Source organism: Camelus ferus, chromosome 20, assembly GCF_009834535.1.
Source record: "Camelus ferus isolate YT-003-E chromosome 20, BCGSAC_Cfer_1.0, whole genome shotgun sequence".
Lineage (NCBI taxonomy): Eukaryota > Metazoa > Chordata > Mammalia > Artiodactyla > Camelidae > Camelus > Camelus ferus.
Window position 1 is genome coordinate 12,323,451 of NC_045715.1, and position 15,060 is coordinate 12,338,510.

General features: G+C 45.0%; 1 protein-coding gene across 1 annotated transcript in view; it reads right to left on the reverse strand.

Moving 5' to 3' along the window:
- KIF13A (kinesin family member 13A) overlaps positions 1–14,856 on the reverse strand; it is a 172,533-nt gene extending 157,677 nt beyond the window's left edge. Inside the window, 2 exon segments of the mRNA XM_032462545.1 lie at positions 14,245–14,335; positions 14,599–14,856. Coding sequence (XP_032318436.1) covers positions 14,245–14,335; positions 14,599–14,653 — 146 coding nt within the window. The 5' untranslated portion in view covers positions 14,654–14,856.
- Between the last annotated feature and the right edge of the window lie 204 nt (positions 14,857–15,060).

Sequence of the window (15,060 nt, forward strand, 5' to 3'; positions counted from 1 at the left end):
CAGCAACCTGGATGCCTGGTTACGTCCAGAGTCGAGGAACACCTCAGCATACAGACTGCTGTTGGCAACAACTCCCAATAAGCTGCCCTGCCTCTCAGTCCTGCCTGCCAATGGGCCTTCTGCCTTTCTGCTCTGATCTATCAACCACCAAGGCTCAGCCATGTGACTATTCCTAGTGAATGTTTGGGAATCATTACGAGATGTATCAAAAGTAACTTGTTGATAGAGTGCTTGCCAAATAAAGTCTGGGCGGCTGATTTAATCAAGTCTGTACAGTCTCAATAAAGACAGCAATGTCTGCAATGGCTTAAAAATAGAAGTAAAAGCAGACTCAAAGCTTCCTTGTAGAGCGCCACTCTCACATGACTCCCATCCCAACGTGCATTCTTGGACAAGATGCTACAAACTGCCCACCACCCTCAAGGAACCCCTGGGGGAGCGACAATCTCAGGAGCATCATTTGATATGTGTGCTTCAGAGTTAAAACAACTACTAAAACACTGTCTCAAGGACGAGCAGAAGATGCACTATCAACCCAGGATATTGCCTAGGAACCAAAGGATGAGAAGTGCCCTCACCCACCAAGAGAAGGAAGAGTAGGTGGGCCAGCAGCCCCCGCCACTCAGGGAACCGACCCAGGTCAACAGGCACTGAACTCCAGGCGAAGCTGGAGGAAGGAGCACGGGCAAGCCCCCAGTATCCTCCCTCCCTCTCAGTCAGACTGTCCCTCCATCCCTTGACCCACCCAAGTCTGGGACCACACAACCTCCAGGGCAGGCAACAGCTCTAGTACTACAGGAACTGAAATAAACGCACCCTCATGACTTCACTAAGGACAGGATTCTCTCCTGCTAGTCACCTGGACAGAACTCGCTGCTGAGGCTCCAAACAGGCTGTGCAGCAGACATTAACCACGGGCACTTTGTCAAAGTCCTTGGCTGAATCAACCTATGCTTACGTAAGTGGTGCTGTCAGCTATGGCCTCGGGGTGTCAGCCCCAGGCAGTGGAGTCAAAGTCAGTAAGCGTCAAGGGCCACACTTGTACTGGTGTTATCCAAAAAAGTTGTGTGCAACAGCACAGAGCCTGTTTCTACGTAATAATCAAATGCAAACTTGAACGGTCTCATAGGGCCCGGACTAGAGGTGGCAGAACCACAAGGGACGTGACAGAACAGCCCAAGGATCAAACACAAACACTCCAGCCAGAGACCCCCATACCAGGCACAGCTCTTCTAGTAAAACGCATATCCAGATCTTTCATGGTACCCGACCACCGACATTTAGAGGGTACCTACCGGGTACAAGGCAGGAGCCAGCTGTTGCGGAAAAGGAACAGGGAAGACACAGAAGACCTTATTGAAGGTCTTCTTATTGAAGACCAGGGTTCTGCCCCATGCTTAGATCTAAAAGGAGCAGTAAGACATTTGCACAAATGCTTCAGAGCGATGGACCTGGTTATTACCTTCCACTCACATATCTGGAAACCTTTACCCAGCACTCCATGACAGAACTCACAGAGGTCTAATAACCGTCAGTAACTGAACACAAGGCACTTTGCAAATACTGTTCTGCTTGTAAACAAAATAAATTAACAAATAAGCACACACACAAGCTAGCAAATGTTCGCAGTAAGCTGTGCCTCAAACCTGCAAAACACTCTAGAAACTAGCGGAGAAGGACCAGAAGCCTGGAATAGCCCTTCACAGACCTGCGGTTCCTGAGTCATGAGGCAAGACCCTGGGACAGCCTCCTTGGAGCGTGCCTGGCCAGCTGTCCCGCCCTCCCAAGGGGGTCAGCTGACCTGTGGGGCGGAGGTGGCAAGTGGATGGTGAACTTGGCTACGGTACCCGCAGGATTCCTATACGTGCTCTCTCTCCTCTTCACCGGCCATAGAGCTTCCCAACTGCCAACAGTGACAAAGTAGATGGGAAAGTTTACTAAAATATAAAGTGCCAAGCTGCCTCTCAAAAGTCCAGTCCAATGCTAAGGCTGCAGCCTGCTCCAGATGAGAAACAAGTGCTTCACGTTTGGAAGAGGACATACCCCGAAGATCATTCGCTAAGCTATATAAAGCAGCGCGGAGCCCTATTAGCATCTGCCTGCTGCCCTGGTCAGAGGATGTGAGACATCGGGCAGTTTCCATCTGACTGGCCTCCACACAGCAGCCCCAAGAGCAGGTGGCACCAGACAGGCCAGGGCTTCTGCCCCCGCTAACAATTTTCACGCAGGGATATTCACAGTCAGGGCTCCAGCGTCAGGTGGCTGCGTGTGCTGATGTAATACCCTGCTGTAAAATCAGGAGTCTTTATTAAAGGGCCATGTTCTGCAAGTGAGAAGCCACAAGCAACTGAAGAGCTTTCATGAAAGGCAGCTTTTCAGAAAACCAGGAACGTGAGTGGTGTTATTTTTTCCCAATGTATACGCCCCAAAATGCACATCAGTTTCTGAACTACAGCTTCTCTCAACTCCACCTCACTCAGTAAAGGGGAGCCCACTCTGCCTTAACGACCCAGAAGAGCTCAGGAGCGAGCAGTGCAGAGGGAGGCCTCAGGCACAGGACCGCAGGGCTCTGGCCAGCAAGCATCCTGCATCACAGACACTACAAAAAGTAAGAGTGCTCTGCGTCTACCTCGTTCCACCCAAAGGCCTGATGACACAAAGGCAGAGGAGATGCCAGAAAGAGGTAGCTTTGGTTTGGTTAAGTTTCTACATGTTCAGTTTCTAACAAGAGTTTTCAGTCCCCCCATAAATACATTCCTCCTACTCATCCAACTCAAAAGCAGATCATTAACCAACCTGCTTGCATGTTCACAGCAGCCCATGCAGGCAAACACATGTGAACAAGCTGGCCTTCTGCAACACTTCTTTCTGTCTTCATTCAGGGCCACAGGTTTTGGCCACATGGATGGAGGAAGGGCACCAGAATGATCAGGGGAGTGGATTCAAGGCTTTTAAATGGCTATAGCTTATTTCTGCTCACCAGGGCTTATCAGTGACGTTCGTATAAAGAATTTACTAAATAAAAGGCACAGAGAGGAGTCCCCTGTCACTAACGCCCAGAGCCAGGGTATCCAGGATCCAGACATTTAAGTCAAAGACGGCATGAAAACTGATCAAGAACAAATAAACACCTGGTAACTGAAGCAGGCAAACTGCTATAAGCACGTAACTGACCTGAAATCTATTCACTTTCATATTGTCATTAGATCACCTCTTTTTGGAATTCTGAAATTAAAATGTTCCTCGGCATTCAGAGTCCTATCTGGAATGAAACTTTCCGACAGGATCTAATACATGCTGAGTAACAGCTGTTCAGTCTTGAAAGCTGACTATCAAGTCAAAGGCTTTATCTTTTCAATTTAAAATGGAAGATATCTAACACATACCTCAGACACTTTAAAACATTCCAGCTACGGAATAGGGTGCACACACGGAGCCTGACCTTGTCTCCCCCACCTTGGCCTAATGCTGACTCCAGATCACCAAAGCGGCTTTGGGGAGGGCCTGGAAAGCCAGGACCCAGGCTGATTCAATTCCTTTAATCCCTCTCCCTCCCCACCGTCCCATCATGCTCTTCGCTTCCAGGCGTGGGACAAGGGGGAGCAGCATGAACTCTGAGAGCCTGGGCGACCTCAGGGAGCACAGCTGAGAGCAGGGTGAGGCCAATGGGAGAAACACGGCTGTATTTTCGCCCCCATCCCGTACAAAGCCACAGGCCGGGAATGCTGGCTGAAATGTTCCACATGCAGAGGGAAAAAGGAGAAAAGCAAAACACACATGATGCTCGTTTGTGTAAATATACAACATATTTAGCACATGAAAACTTTTCATTATCTTCCTCTTTAGTTTCTGTGTATTTCTGAACACAAGAAATTGGATAACCTGACCAAAATTTCTGAGGGTGTACATCTCTTCCTTAAAAAAAAAACAAAAACCCCACAAATATGCACACATTTAGGTTTGCAAGTCTGTATTTTTTTTAAATGACTTTTAAGAAAATGACTAGTAAATTCAAAAGAACTCGAATGTTTCTATGAAGTAGCCTAAATACATTTTCTGAATTTTAGTGTGTCAGTGAAAGACCACCAAAAACCAAAAGATTACCAATAAACTGATACCCAAATAAGAGAGTTCAGGATAAAATACATTCACTTAAGGGGTGCCAGAGGACCAGATATATAAGTAAAACTATTTCTCGATTTTGAATTTTAAATACAGAGGCCCTGAGTCCATGTCTCCAGTGTGGTAAACCCCGGAACAGGAGTCACCAGCCTGGGGATTGGGATAATAAAATCAGTTTCCTCAGGAAGGGAGAAAAAAAAAAAAGCACAGAAACCCAGTGTTACTCAACACAATGTTTCAGTAGCTTCAGATGCTCACTGCCTCAGAAGATGGAATGACTAGGGAGTGCGGAGCATCTACAAATCCCCTATGCGAACTAAAGCCTGGTTCTTATATAGTAACCATATATCCAATTAATAAACAATAGAGTACCACAGACATTTAGTGAGAACGTACTGCGTCTAAGGTAACAAAGGACCAGCACCCCCTCCCTGGAACCCAGAACTGAAGTTCCCCGACTGGGGCTAAAGTCCCATCCCTACAGCCCAGAGCAGGTCTCCAAACAGTCTCTCTTGTTATTCAGATAGTTTGGCAATGGGTGAACCTCCAGGGCAGGCAATTTGCACTGAGGTTCCCCGCTTCAGATCTTATTCCAGGACTCTGGTGCACCATCCCATCGCCAGCCCCCCATCCTTCCCAAACACACTTTTAAAAACAAGCCAAAATTTTGTCAAGAACATCTCACTGTTCAATGTATTCTTCACCCAAATGAGTGACTGCCAAATGACCAGACTGGGGAACACCTGTTACAGAAGGAATTTCCCATTCAACAAAATTCACCACATCTATCTCCACAGAGCAGGGCTCCTGTGGTCTGTAGCTGAGACGTGGCAAATGCCCAACTTAACGTAGCAAAGGTGGTCCTTCAAATACATACTGCATGAAACGTCCACATTTAAATAAAAAATAATCAGAAAATCCGTAACAATTAAAAGCAAGAATTTTGAGACTTCCTTTTTCAGTTGCTCTTTTTAGGTGTTTAAAAAAAAACTTCATTTATAAAACTTGGAATGAGAAAGCCTAGGTCAACGAGCTTTAAGTGTCCCCCATTAAACTGTCAATGTTTCATGTATGCTCTGTGCCAGGAACCCTGCTGATGTAAGCAGGTAGGGTAGGGGGTCCCCGGAGAAAGAGAATCAGGCAGTGGTTTCTTTGACAGAAGAGAAGCCATTTTTGGCCTAAGCCATTTTGTGATCAAAGCTTAGCCACAATGCTTCCCCTTGAACAGGTCTTGGTAACTATTGGTCTTAAGGGAAGTGAGGGAATGCTGGCACAAAGGAAAAGCACTCAAAAACATAGTGCAGCCATAATACAGAGTCCTAGCACCTCCTCAAGGGATGTAAATAACAATCTGATACATATCTTTGAGTTCTGCAGGAACTAAAGCCCTTGTCCATGTGGAGGCGGGAATAATGAAGCTGACTTCTGACTTTCATCAACTAAAGTTTGGACTCTGTTGACCTGTGCCCCAATTTTATGCTGAATTCTCCTCTGCTCAAGCCCCTTCATGAATATGCATACACCATACAAGGCCCTTCACAGGTATACATGTACCCTTAAAACTTCCCCAATTCTGCTGTTGGGGAGCCACTGCTTTGGGAAAGATCCCCCGTGTTCTCCTTACTTGCTGCAAGTAATAAATCCTTCCTTCTGCTGCTCTCTCCTTGGCTGTGTCTTTTGGCTCAACACCCACGAAGAGGTGTACCCAGCTTTTCAGGTAACACTAATCCTCAAAATCCCTGTAAGGTCTTTCATTGTTCTCATTTTACTGATGAGGAACTCTGGCACAGAGAGTAAGGGGACCTGCCTGGCATTTCACAGCTTGTACGTTGCAGAGTCAGTTTCAAATATAAGCAGTTTGCCTCCCAAGTTCCCTCAGTGGCTCTGGACCACACCATTCAGTGACACTACTTGATAGTGTTTTACAAATTAGTTATTTCCACCCAACTGATAGCCACAGAAACATGCAAAAGGCAAATAAAAGATTTCCTCTCCTTGAGAGTAAAAGCTCTGGCCCAAATACAAGGTAATTTACATACTTATGAAAATTTAAACTTTATTTAGGCTAACTTTTAAATAGATGGGTAAGGTTATTTCAATGTATCAAACTACAAAAGCAAAGATGTACCCTGCCATTCAAAAATTCAATTACACACAGATAAGGAGGATTCTCTGTTCAATATTTAAAAAGAAAAAAATTAGGGGAAATTATTTCCACTGCATAATTCATCACAAAAACGCAGACTAAGCTGTCATCCCAGAGTGGGAATACTATTCTAACTAACAAAGCCAGCAATACTTTAAGGCTTCAAAACAAAACAAAACAAAACAAAACAAACAAAAAAAAAAACTTGGTTATATTACCATGCTAACGTTACCTATTTGTTACAGTAACTCTAGATCAAAAAAGCAGATGTTTAAAACTGGATAAGGCTGCTCAAATTTAACACCAGTATCTTGATAAGCTTTCCCTACCACACTCCTCCCTCCTTACTCAAAACATTACCCTTGAAAGGAGTAATTTTAAGGATCTTTCTCAGAGTAATAATGTAACCATCCCCTGTTACAATTTGTACAGTGAATACTACACTTTAATTAACTATATAAATAGAAGTCGTTAAGGATCAAGAACAAAAGGCAAAGCAAAACAAAAAACCCTAACAGTCTGTTATCCAATTTTAAAAAGAGCAGTTACAAGTTCAGCTACACATCCTAACACATTCTCTATTGAGCTGGTGTTACAAATAGGTGGGCACACAAAGCATCAATCTCTGAGGGCTTGTTTTATTAAACTATAAAATGTAAGTACTCTTAAAGGCTTGTTAATCTGTTCAACAAACTACATGAGGGTTTACTGGACGTGGCCCTTCCAAAACATGGGATAAATCTACTCAGTACTTGCAACAGAATGCCTGAGCAGTTCGCCATGGTTTGCCCTTTCTGATTTTCCCCTGAGGCTCCCAGCTTGAGACTCACGAATAGCTGTGGTCATTCACGGTGGTAGGGAGTGTCTCTTCAAGACAACACAAAGAGCCAACAGCAAAGGGTAAAGCTTCCCTTTCCTCCAAGCCTTCCTTCCTGTTCCCTGTCTTTAAAAAGAAAACAAAAACAAAAAAAAAAACAAGGCTCTGAACTTCTTCCCTCAAGGGAACTGCACGCAGATGCTTTCCTCACACCTCTTCTAACAGCAGCAAAGCTCATCACACCTACAGACCAGACTCCGAAGGGCCAGCCGGAATCAATAACTCCACTCTTTTTTCAAAAGAATGGGTAAGAGGACACAAACCAGAAGGGAAACACACACAGACACACAGACACAACACACACCCCTGTCTTTCTCTCTCCAGAGTTCATCTCACAATCAAAGAAAAGAAATACTGGGGATTAGTCACAATTTTGGTAGAACGGAACCCTCAGAAACAACGAGCCGCCCAAGGGAACTTCAGGCTGACAGCTCTGGAAATGTCATTTCTCCACCCCTAAGTACACATACTTATCACATAAAACAGCTGTTTGCCTACAAGAAGAGCTTAAAAATCACTGGTTCCCCAAAAGAGCACAACTGTACAAGATAAAAACTAATGGAAAGGTCTAAATCAGAAGACTTACAGTGCCCTGTAGGCACACGTAAAAGCTGCTGTCCTAGCTGAGACAGGGGCTCGCAGAATGTCTGTTAGGAGCCCAGGCTCCTCAGCCAGCTGGTAAGGACTTCGGGTATCTGGAGCTGGTGGCTGTCTTATTTCACTTGCCGCCTCCAATTCTCCCATCAGCTACTGCAGGCAAACAGAGCCTCCCAAGAGCAGTCACCCTGTCCTCCCGAGTTTTCTGAACATGCTGACAAGAAGTAAATTACAATGCAACCCATTTCAGCCCCTATAAATGTTACCTTCTTACTCTATTTGACATGTTAGTTGGGATAAATCTGAATTTTACAGCTTAAAAAAATCTTACAGATTACCTAGTTCAGCCCTCAGTTTGACAGATGAAGAAACTCGGACGGAAAAGGATTGATGGCTAGCTCAAGGAGACACACCATGTCAGTGGCAGAACCAGGCATCACCCAGACTTCACATCCAGTCATCACGCCATCCTGATCCTCCACAGAAATGGGGTCCCCAGGGCTCTGCAGTAATACAGGAGCTGAGGCTGGGATCACCACATAGGTACAGGACCTGACGCAGGGAACTGTGGTCCATGCACCATTAGAAAGCTGAAAAACCTGTGTTTCTCGAGAAGTCAGGTGAAGGGGTCAGGTGAAGGGACAAATACCCTACATGCAGATAACTGAGGTAATTTCTTCGCAACCCCTGCTATAATTCTAGTAAAAGTAAGTAAGAGGTATTCTGATTAAATCCACCTGGCTAGAGACCAGGAGGCTTTTTTTTTTTAATGAGAGAGAAGTTATTTAGCATTGTAAGGTTTAACTTTCTTAATAATACATACCCTTGGCACAGGAAGACCCTGTTTAAGTTCCATAAGTTGCCTTAATGAGGTAAATATTTAGGCTGACTTTATGAGGCTTTCAAGACACTAATTTTGAGAAAGTTAATGGTTATGAGAATTTGCATACATGATCACACTCAAAATAAACCAAAGGACAAGTTGTGAAACTCGGCTTTAAAACCTGACTTATTGAACTAGGCCAGGGCTTTTCAACCTTGGCTACACATGAAAATCAACTGCCAACCATGTGAGTTAACCACCTTGGACAGTCAACCCGGTCAAGCCTTCAGATGACTCTGCCCTCAGATTTCTAGTCTTTACAGATGCGACCCCAGGGATGGTGGAGACAAGTCATATCTACTCCGTCTGAATCTCTGACCCACAGAATCCAGGAGCAGATGGTGGTTTCAGACCACCAACTTTGGGAGTGATCCGTTAAAAACAACAGTAACTGGGACACGTGGGAAGCGTTTAAAACGCCCAGTGCCTAAGGTGCAGTACAGCCCAATTAAGCCAGAAACTCGGGGAAGGACCCAGGCATCTATTTTTAAAGCACCCTAGGTGATTCTAACGTGCAACAAAGGTAAAGAATCAAGTCCAGATCTGTTCTGTCCAATACGGTAGCCACCTGCCACATGTAGCTGTTTAAATTTAAATTAATGAAAATTAAGTAAAATTTAAAATTCAGTTCTTTGGTTGCACTGACCACATTTCAAGTGCTCGATCAACATGTATGGCTAGTGGTTACCATACTGGACAGCAGATGCATAAGACATTTCCATGATCACAGAAAATGCTATTATTGGATGGTGCTACTCTAGAGCAGTGATTCTCAAAGCCTCATCCTGAGCTAACAGCATCAGTATCACCTGGGCACTTGTTAGAAATACTTTCTCAAGCCAAGGTACTGGATCAGAAGCTTTTGGGGTGGGGCTCCCCAAACGATTCCAAATGACTCTGATGCGCACTCAAGCGAGAGAATCCCTGGTCTTGTTATAGCGCATACAACGTCAGTTCTTCCATGACCTAGCTCACACTTAAATCATAAAATTATCAACTTTCAACTCTATTATAATGTAAGAGAATAGTTCCTGTAGTCATGCAATTTCAAAGATGTATTTTTGTATCAGCAAGCTCGCTTGAGAAGAAATGCCTTTCAATTAGCAAATGATTTTTTACAAGTTGCATGAAGATGCTCTCAGTTATTTATAATTATCAGAAACAACCTAAAGGTCCAAAAATATAGAAATATGGTTAAAAATTACGAAACTCAACAGACTACTCAATTATTTAAATTATTAATTGTGCAAACTATGTTGCATGACAAAACACCAATGGGAGAAAAGCAAAACAAAACTGTCATCACAAATATTTATATTATATGGATAAAGACAAAATGAAGGTGGGGGAAATAAAAAATAATGAGTTTGTTAGGCTTGGCTGGACAACGACCAGCCCCCCTCCTTTTTTAATTCTGCCATGCTGTTACCTATGCAAAAAACATTTTAGAGTATCTAAGGAAGCAATCTTTTTAAAAGATACAATTGAGCTTTGATGTGAAAAGTCCACTGCAAGAACAACTTGGTAAAATAGACCTACTAATTAATCGATGTTTCACTGCACTGTGCATCTCATAGAACCATGAAATCAAGACCGGATTCAAGCAAATGATGGCTGTCCACCTAATCCTGAGTTCTAATCCTGGGAGTCTATGAGAATTTCCCCTCTCTACCTTTCTTTTTCAACCTTAGTTCTTACATTCAAATATGAGAAAGACGCATTTTTACAACAAAATTTTAGTGATGTGAAAACCTGATGTTTTTTTCCCTATGTTTATTTAGTTTCCACATCATTGCTGGGTGACAAAATGCCAAACACACTAATTTCCGAGGAAGAATTTCTCACATTTCCTTTAACTTAGGTTATATACACACATTGCTTTGGATGCTTACCCTACGATTCCCTTACTTTCAAGTAATTTAAAATAAGAACAAAAATTTCTGCAGAAAGCAAGTTCCATTATACTCTCCTCATGATAAAGCTTTCCTTTGTAAAACTTATAAAGATCAGAGTCATAAGCCACTCAAGTATATTTTTAAAACCACATAGATACACATAGTATCAGACATAGATACATAGATACATACACACAAAGAAATGAACCTTAATATACTGGTATTGAAGGACAGAAAAGACATTTGTGGACATATACATAAATAACATGCACTTTGTGTGTATTTGAAAACACACATGAGAAATTAATGACTGCAGTTACCTTCCTTTTGGAAAGGTGAGGGGGTGGGAAGAGCAGAGATGACAGCAGGGATGAGAGGGACACTCTGTACCGTACATCTGTTTAAGCTTTCATTTTTAAACTATTACCTATTTTAGCAAACGAGGGGTTCTCTTCCCCCTTCCTGAATCGCCTGGCTTCTGCATCCTGTTCCACATCCTGCACGCACGCATGCACACATAATCACCCAGAAGTAATTTGCAGCAGGTATACTTTCGCTTTCTTTGCCAAAGGACTTTCTCCGGATCTTAAAAAAGCGAACCTGTACTCTTAGCACCCACACGACCAGCACAGATGCCACCTGTCTTTGCAGGATGCCAGGACCCTGTGTCACACCCACAGCCCCCATCACACTGTGAACCATCCCAGTGTAGAGGGCCTGCTATGTGCCAGGTGCTGTTCCAGCGCATGGGACACAAAGGTAAGTAGGAGGAAGGACCTGCCTTCCTGGAGCTCCCAGCCTCAAGGAGAGGAAGAAAAGACAGAAGAGGAAGCAGGTCATTTCCAAATGAAATGGTATATGTAATGGCAAAAGTACAATCTACCTAATCCACCACATTGTGCTTCAACTATTTTTTCCTTTCTCTTCCCACATCTCTCAAAGGTGAGAGCTTCTGGCATAGGAACGGGGTCCACAGTGATCTTTGCCTCCCCATGCCAAGCATGGTACCCACATGATCTGAACTTCATAAATGTCTCCCGCAGACTGATGAAAAGGTATTTCAAGAAACAAATTCATATATATCTTTATGTTTCAGAATGACCATTGGTATACACATCAGCAATCAACCTAGACCTCTTAGAATTTCAGGACCAAAACAAATATCTTTAACCTGAGAAGCCCTGTGATCTTCTAGTCCTTAACATGCAGTCTTGGCTTTGCTTCCATAAAGGGGGAAAATTATGAAGGCTAAGCCTATCTGTTTCTTTTCCTGGAAACCAATGCACTCTTGCTAGTAGGACTGAAAACTTTTCACCCACCAACTTAAAATTCCAATCATGGTTAGTATATTAGCAATTTCTTGCAATTTTCAGAAAAACAGTCATTCTCAATTTGACACAGTTTTTCCAATATTAATTTAAAGACTTCTTACACTTCAAATCTTGGACTTCTAGGTAAGGAAAATAATAGTCTCCCTTTGCCCTGTTCTCTATCCCTAAACAAATGATAGAAATGAATTACAAGCATAACATGAAGCATTGCCGCAATTAATCAACGCAGAACCCAAGGGAGGAACTGTTTCTATTTTTAAATGTACTGTTGCTTTAAGGAAAAACCCGGTGGAGAAATATGAGACCAAGCTGCATAATGAAAATCAAAATGCACTGGTGTCTCCATCCTTGCAAAGACAGTAATCCTAGCCTGCAAGCATCACTGCTATGTTGACTCCTCCCAGTTTGTCTATAAACTCAATGACAGGTACCCATGCAGATTCGCAAAGAAAGGGCCCATCCACTACTCAAAGAATCGTTCTCTGTCAGGAGGACAGAACAAGAGCACACCCATGTTTCAATGCTATTCTTATAGCTCCAGATAAGGGGATACAAACAGATGGATAAATCCACATGTCACCCTTCAAATCATTACTTAAAAGATTCTGATTAGTAACTGCAGTGGTGGCCTTAAAAATGATCAGCTGATTATTTAGCATTTCTAACCAACTGTCTACAGTTATAATTCCTATCCAAATTCCACAAAATAAAATCTGTTTCTATCCACAAATGACAAAGCTTCATTTCATCAAACAGTAGCTAACAGTAGCACTCCTTATGGTTAAGAGTGACAAGGAGCAGGTGCCAAACCAGCAAGGAAAACAGAGGCCACCGCGACATAAGAGAATTTAACATTCTACCTGTTTCCTAGACTGCTTTGAAGAATCTGAGCTGGCAGAATTTTTTTCTGAAACAATATAAAAATATTCAGTTTGGAGGGAAAAAAATGTTGACGATGCGGGCCTCTAACTTAATATGTAAATATTTTAATTAACTCAATGAGTTTTTACTTACTGTTACCATGAAATATACAACGACATTGCTATAAATTATCTAAAATACTATAAATATTGTAAATGTACCTAAAAATATTATCCAAGAATACATCCATTACTGAAAAGTATTTAACACATTTTAAATACAACTTAGTTATTTACAATCACCCTAACAATCTGCTATAGGAAGCAGAATGTTTGTACACTGGATAAAAACTCTAGCCTCAGCAAAAAAGGAAAGAATACTCAATCTTACCTCCTGATAATTTCTCCCCCCAAGTTTAGCAAAACTATGCCTGAGCACCACACGATGACAGAATGAAGGCAGTTGCTTCCTTTAGCAATAAAGTAACAAACCCACTTCAGGGTCTCTCTTCAGTGAAAAAAATCTCTGAAGAGCAAAAAAATCACTCAATTGTATCACATCAATCAACAGGTGACTTTTAGAAAAATGAACTCATGTCTCAGAGGAATTAATTTTGTCAAATCTCGCCGGTTTCTCTTTCCTATTTTTACAAGCTACTGCATTGCTATACTGAACGAATTCCAACCGTTTTCTTCTTAGGGGCTTACCAGAAAAATGCCAAATATTCAAATTATTTTAGGGCATTTTCCCATACTGCTGCGTGGAATAGAGCAGAATTAATAAGGATCCAACAGTTACCACTTTTCAAATGCAAATATGTTGCCATCTAGTAAATGCAGCCCCCTCTTAAACATCCCCACCCCATGCCTACTCGGCTCTGGTCATACTTTTGTTCCCTTGAAAATCAAAATTCGGGCATTACAGGCAGGCTTTATCTCAACCCAGCACCAACAAAAAAATAGATTTTAAATGGTCTAGGCCTGAGCCTGCTTCGTACCAAACGTTTTGCTTTATTGTGGGAGTGTTCCCTCCCACCCTTCATTTTAACACACAAAGTTCCTCAACAATTCTGCCAAATAAAGCAAACAGTACTGTGGTGGAAAGAACCAAGGGCACTGGGTTCCACGAACCAAGCCTTGGGGTGGTCACTTGCCCGCCTCAGGCCTCAGTTTTCTCATCTGTAAAATGTGGGCGTTGCATTAATCATTTCTAGGGTCCCATCTGGTCCCACTCTCACTCTCCGGGTGCCTCGAAGCCGGCCGGGGACACAGCGGACTGGTCCTGGCTCTGCCCGGGGTGCCCTGCCTGATGCCGCTCTAGATGGGAGGGGACAAGGGGGGAGGAGACAAGAGGGGGAGACAGAGGGAGGAGAGAGAGGAACTTGGACTTGCAACAGCTTCAGACAGGAGCGTGCGACAAACTTGAAGCCGTCCTCTTAACAATAGGAAAGAGCACTCCCATTTTCCTGGCTCAAACTTGCAGGAGACGCCGGGGCGGGATCCTCCTGCCCGCCCTCTCGGTACCCGCTTTACCTTTCTCCCTGTTTGGTGTTAGAAGGAGGAGGGTGCAGGACCGTTTGATTCCCTTCCATCTCCACCACGCACTTGGTGTTCAGTTCCAGTTCTGAAAGCAAAAGGGAAAACGAACGCTGCAAAGTCCAGCATCCGTGCCCGCAGCCCGCCTCGGCGCGCCGCGCCGCGCCGCGCCGCGCCGGGCTCTCCCCGGAGGCGGCAGAGCCGGGAGCCCGGAACCGGCGCGCCGGGTCCGCGCGGCCGGTGCGGGCGCCGGCTTCGCTCGGGCCCCGCCAGCCCCGCGGCCCCGCAGTTTCCAAAGTTGCCCCCGCCCTCGGCCCGACCACAAACGAAAACGAGCGGAAAGCTCCTCACCTCGTCGGTTCAGGGGCCGGACCCGGACGGCAACTTTTACCTTGGTATCCGACATGTTGGCGGCACCCGCTCGGCCCGAGGCGGCCCCTCACTGGCCGCGCCGCCGCCGCAGCCGCAGCCGCAGCCGGGCGCCCCCCGAGCGCGGCCGCCGCCGCCGCTCCGCCGTGTGCTCCGAGAGGCAGCGCCGAGGCGCGCGGGCCATCCCGGGGGAGCGCGACGCGGGGCACGGCCGCGGCCCGGGGAGGGGCGGGCGGGCGCGCGGGGCGGGGCGCGGCGGCGGCGGCGGCGGCGGCGGGCGGGGAGGAGGCCGCGCAGCCCCGGCCCAGGCGCCGCTCTAGCCGCGCCGGCCCAGACGAGCGCAGAGCGCCGCGGCCCCTCGCGGCCGCCCCGGGCCCGGCCGCGCCGCCATCTTCCGCGCCTCGCGGCGCCCGCGCCCCGGCGGCTCCGGGAGGCCCGGGCCGG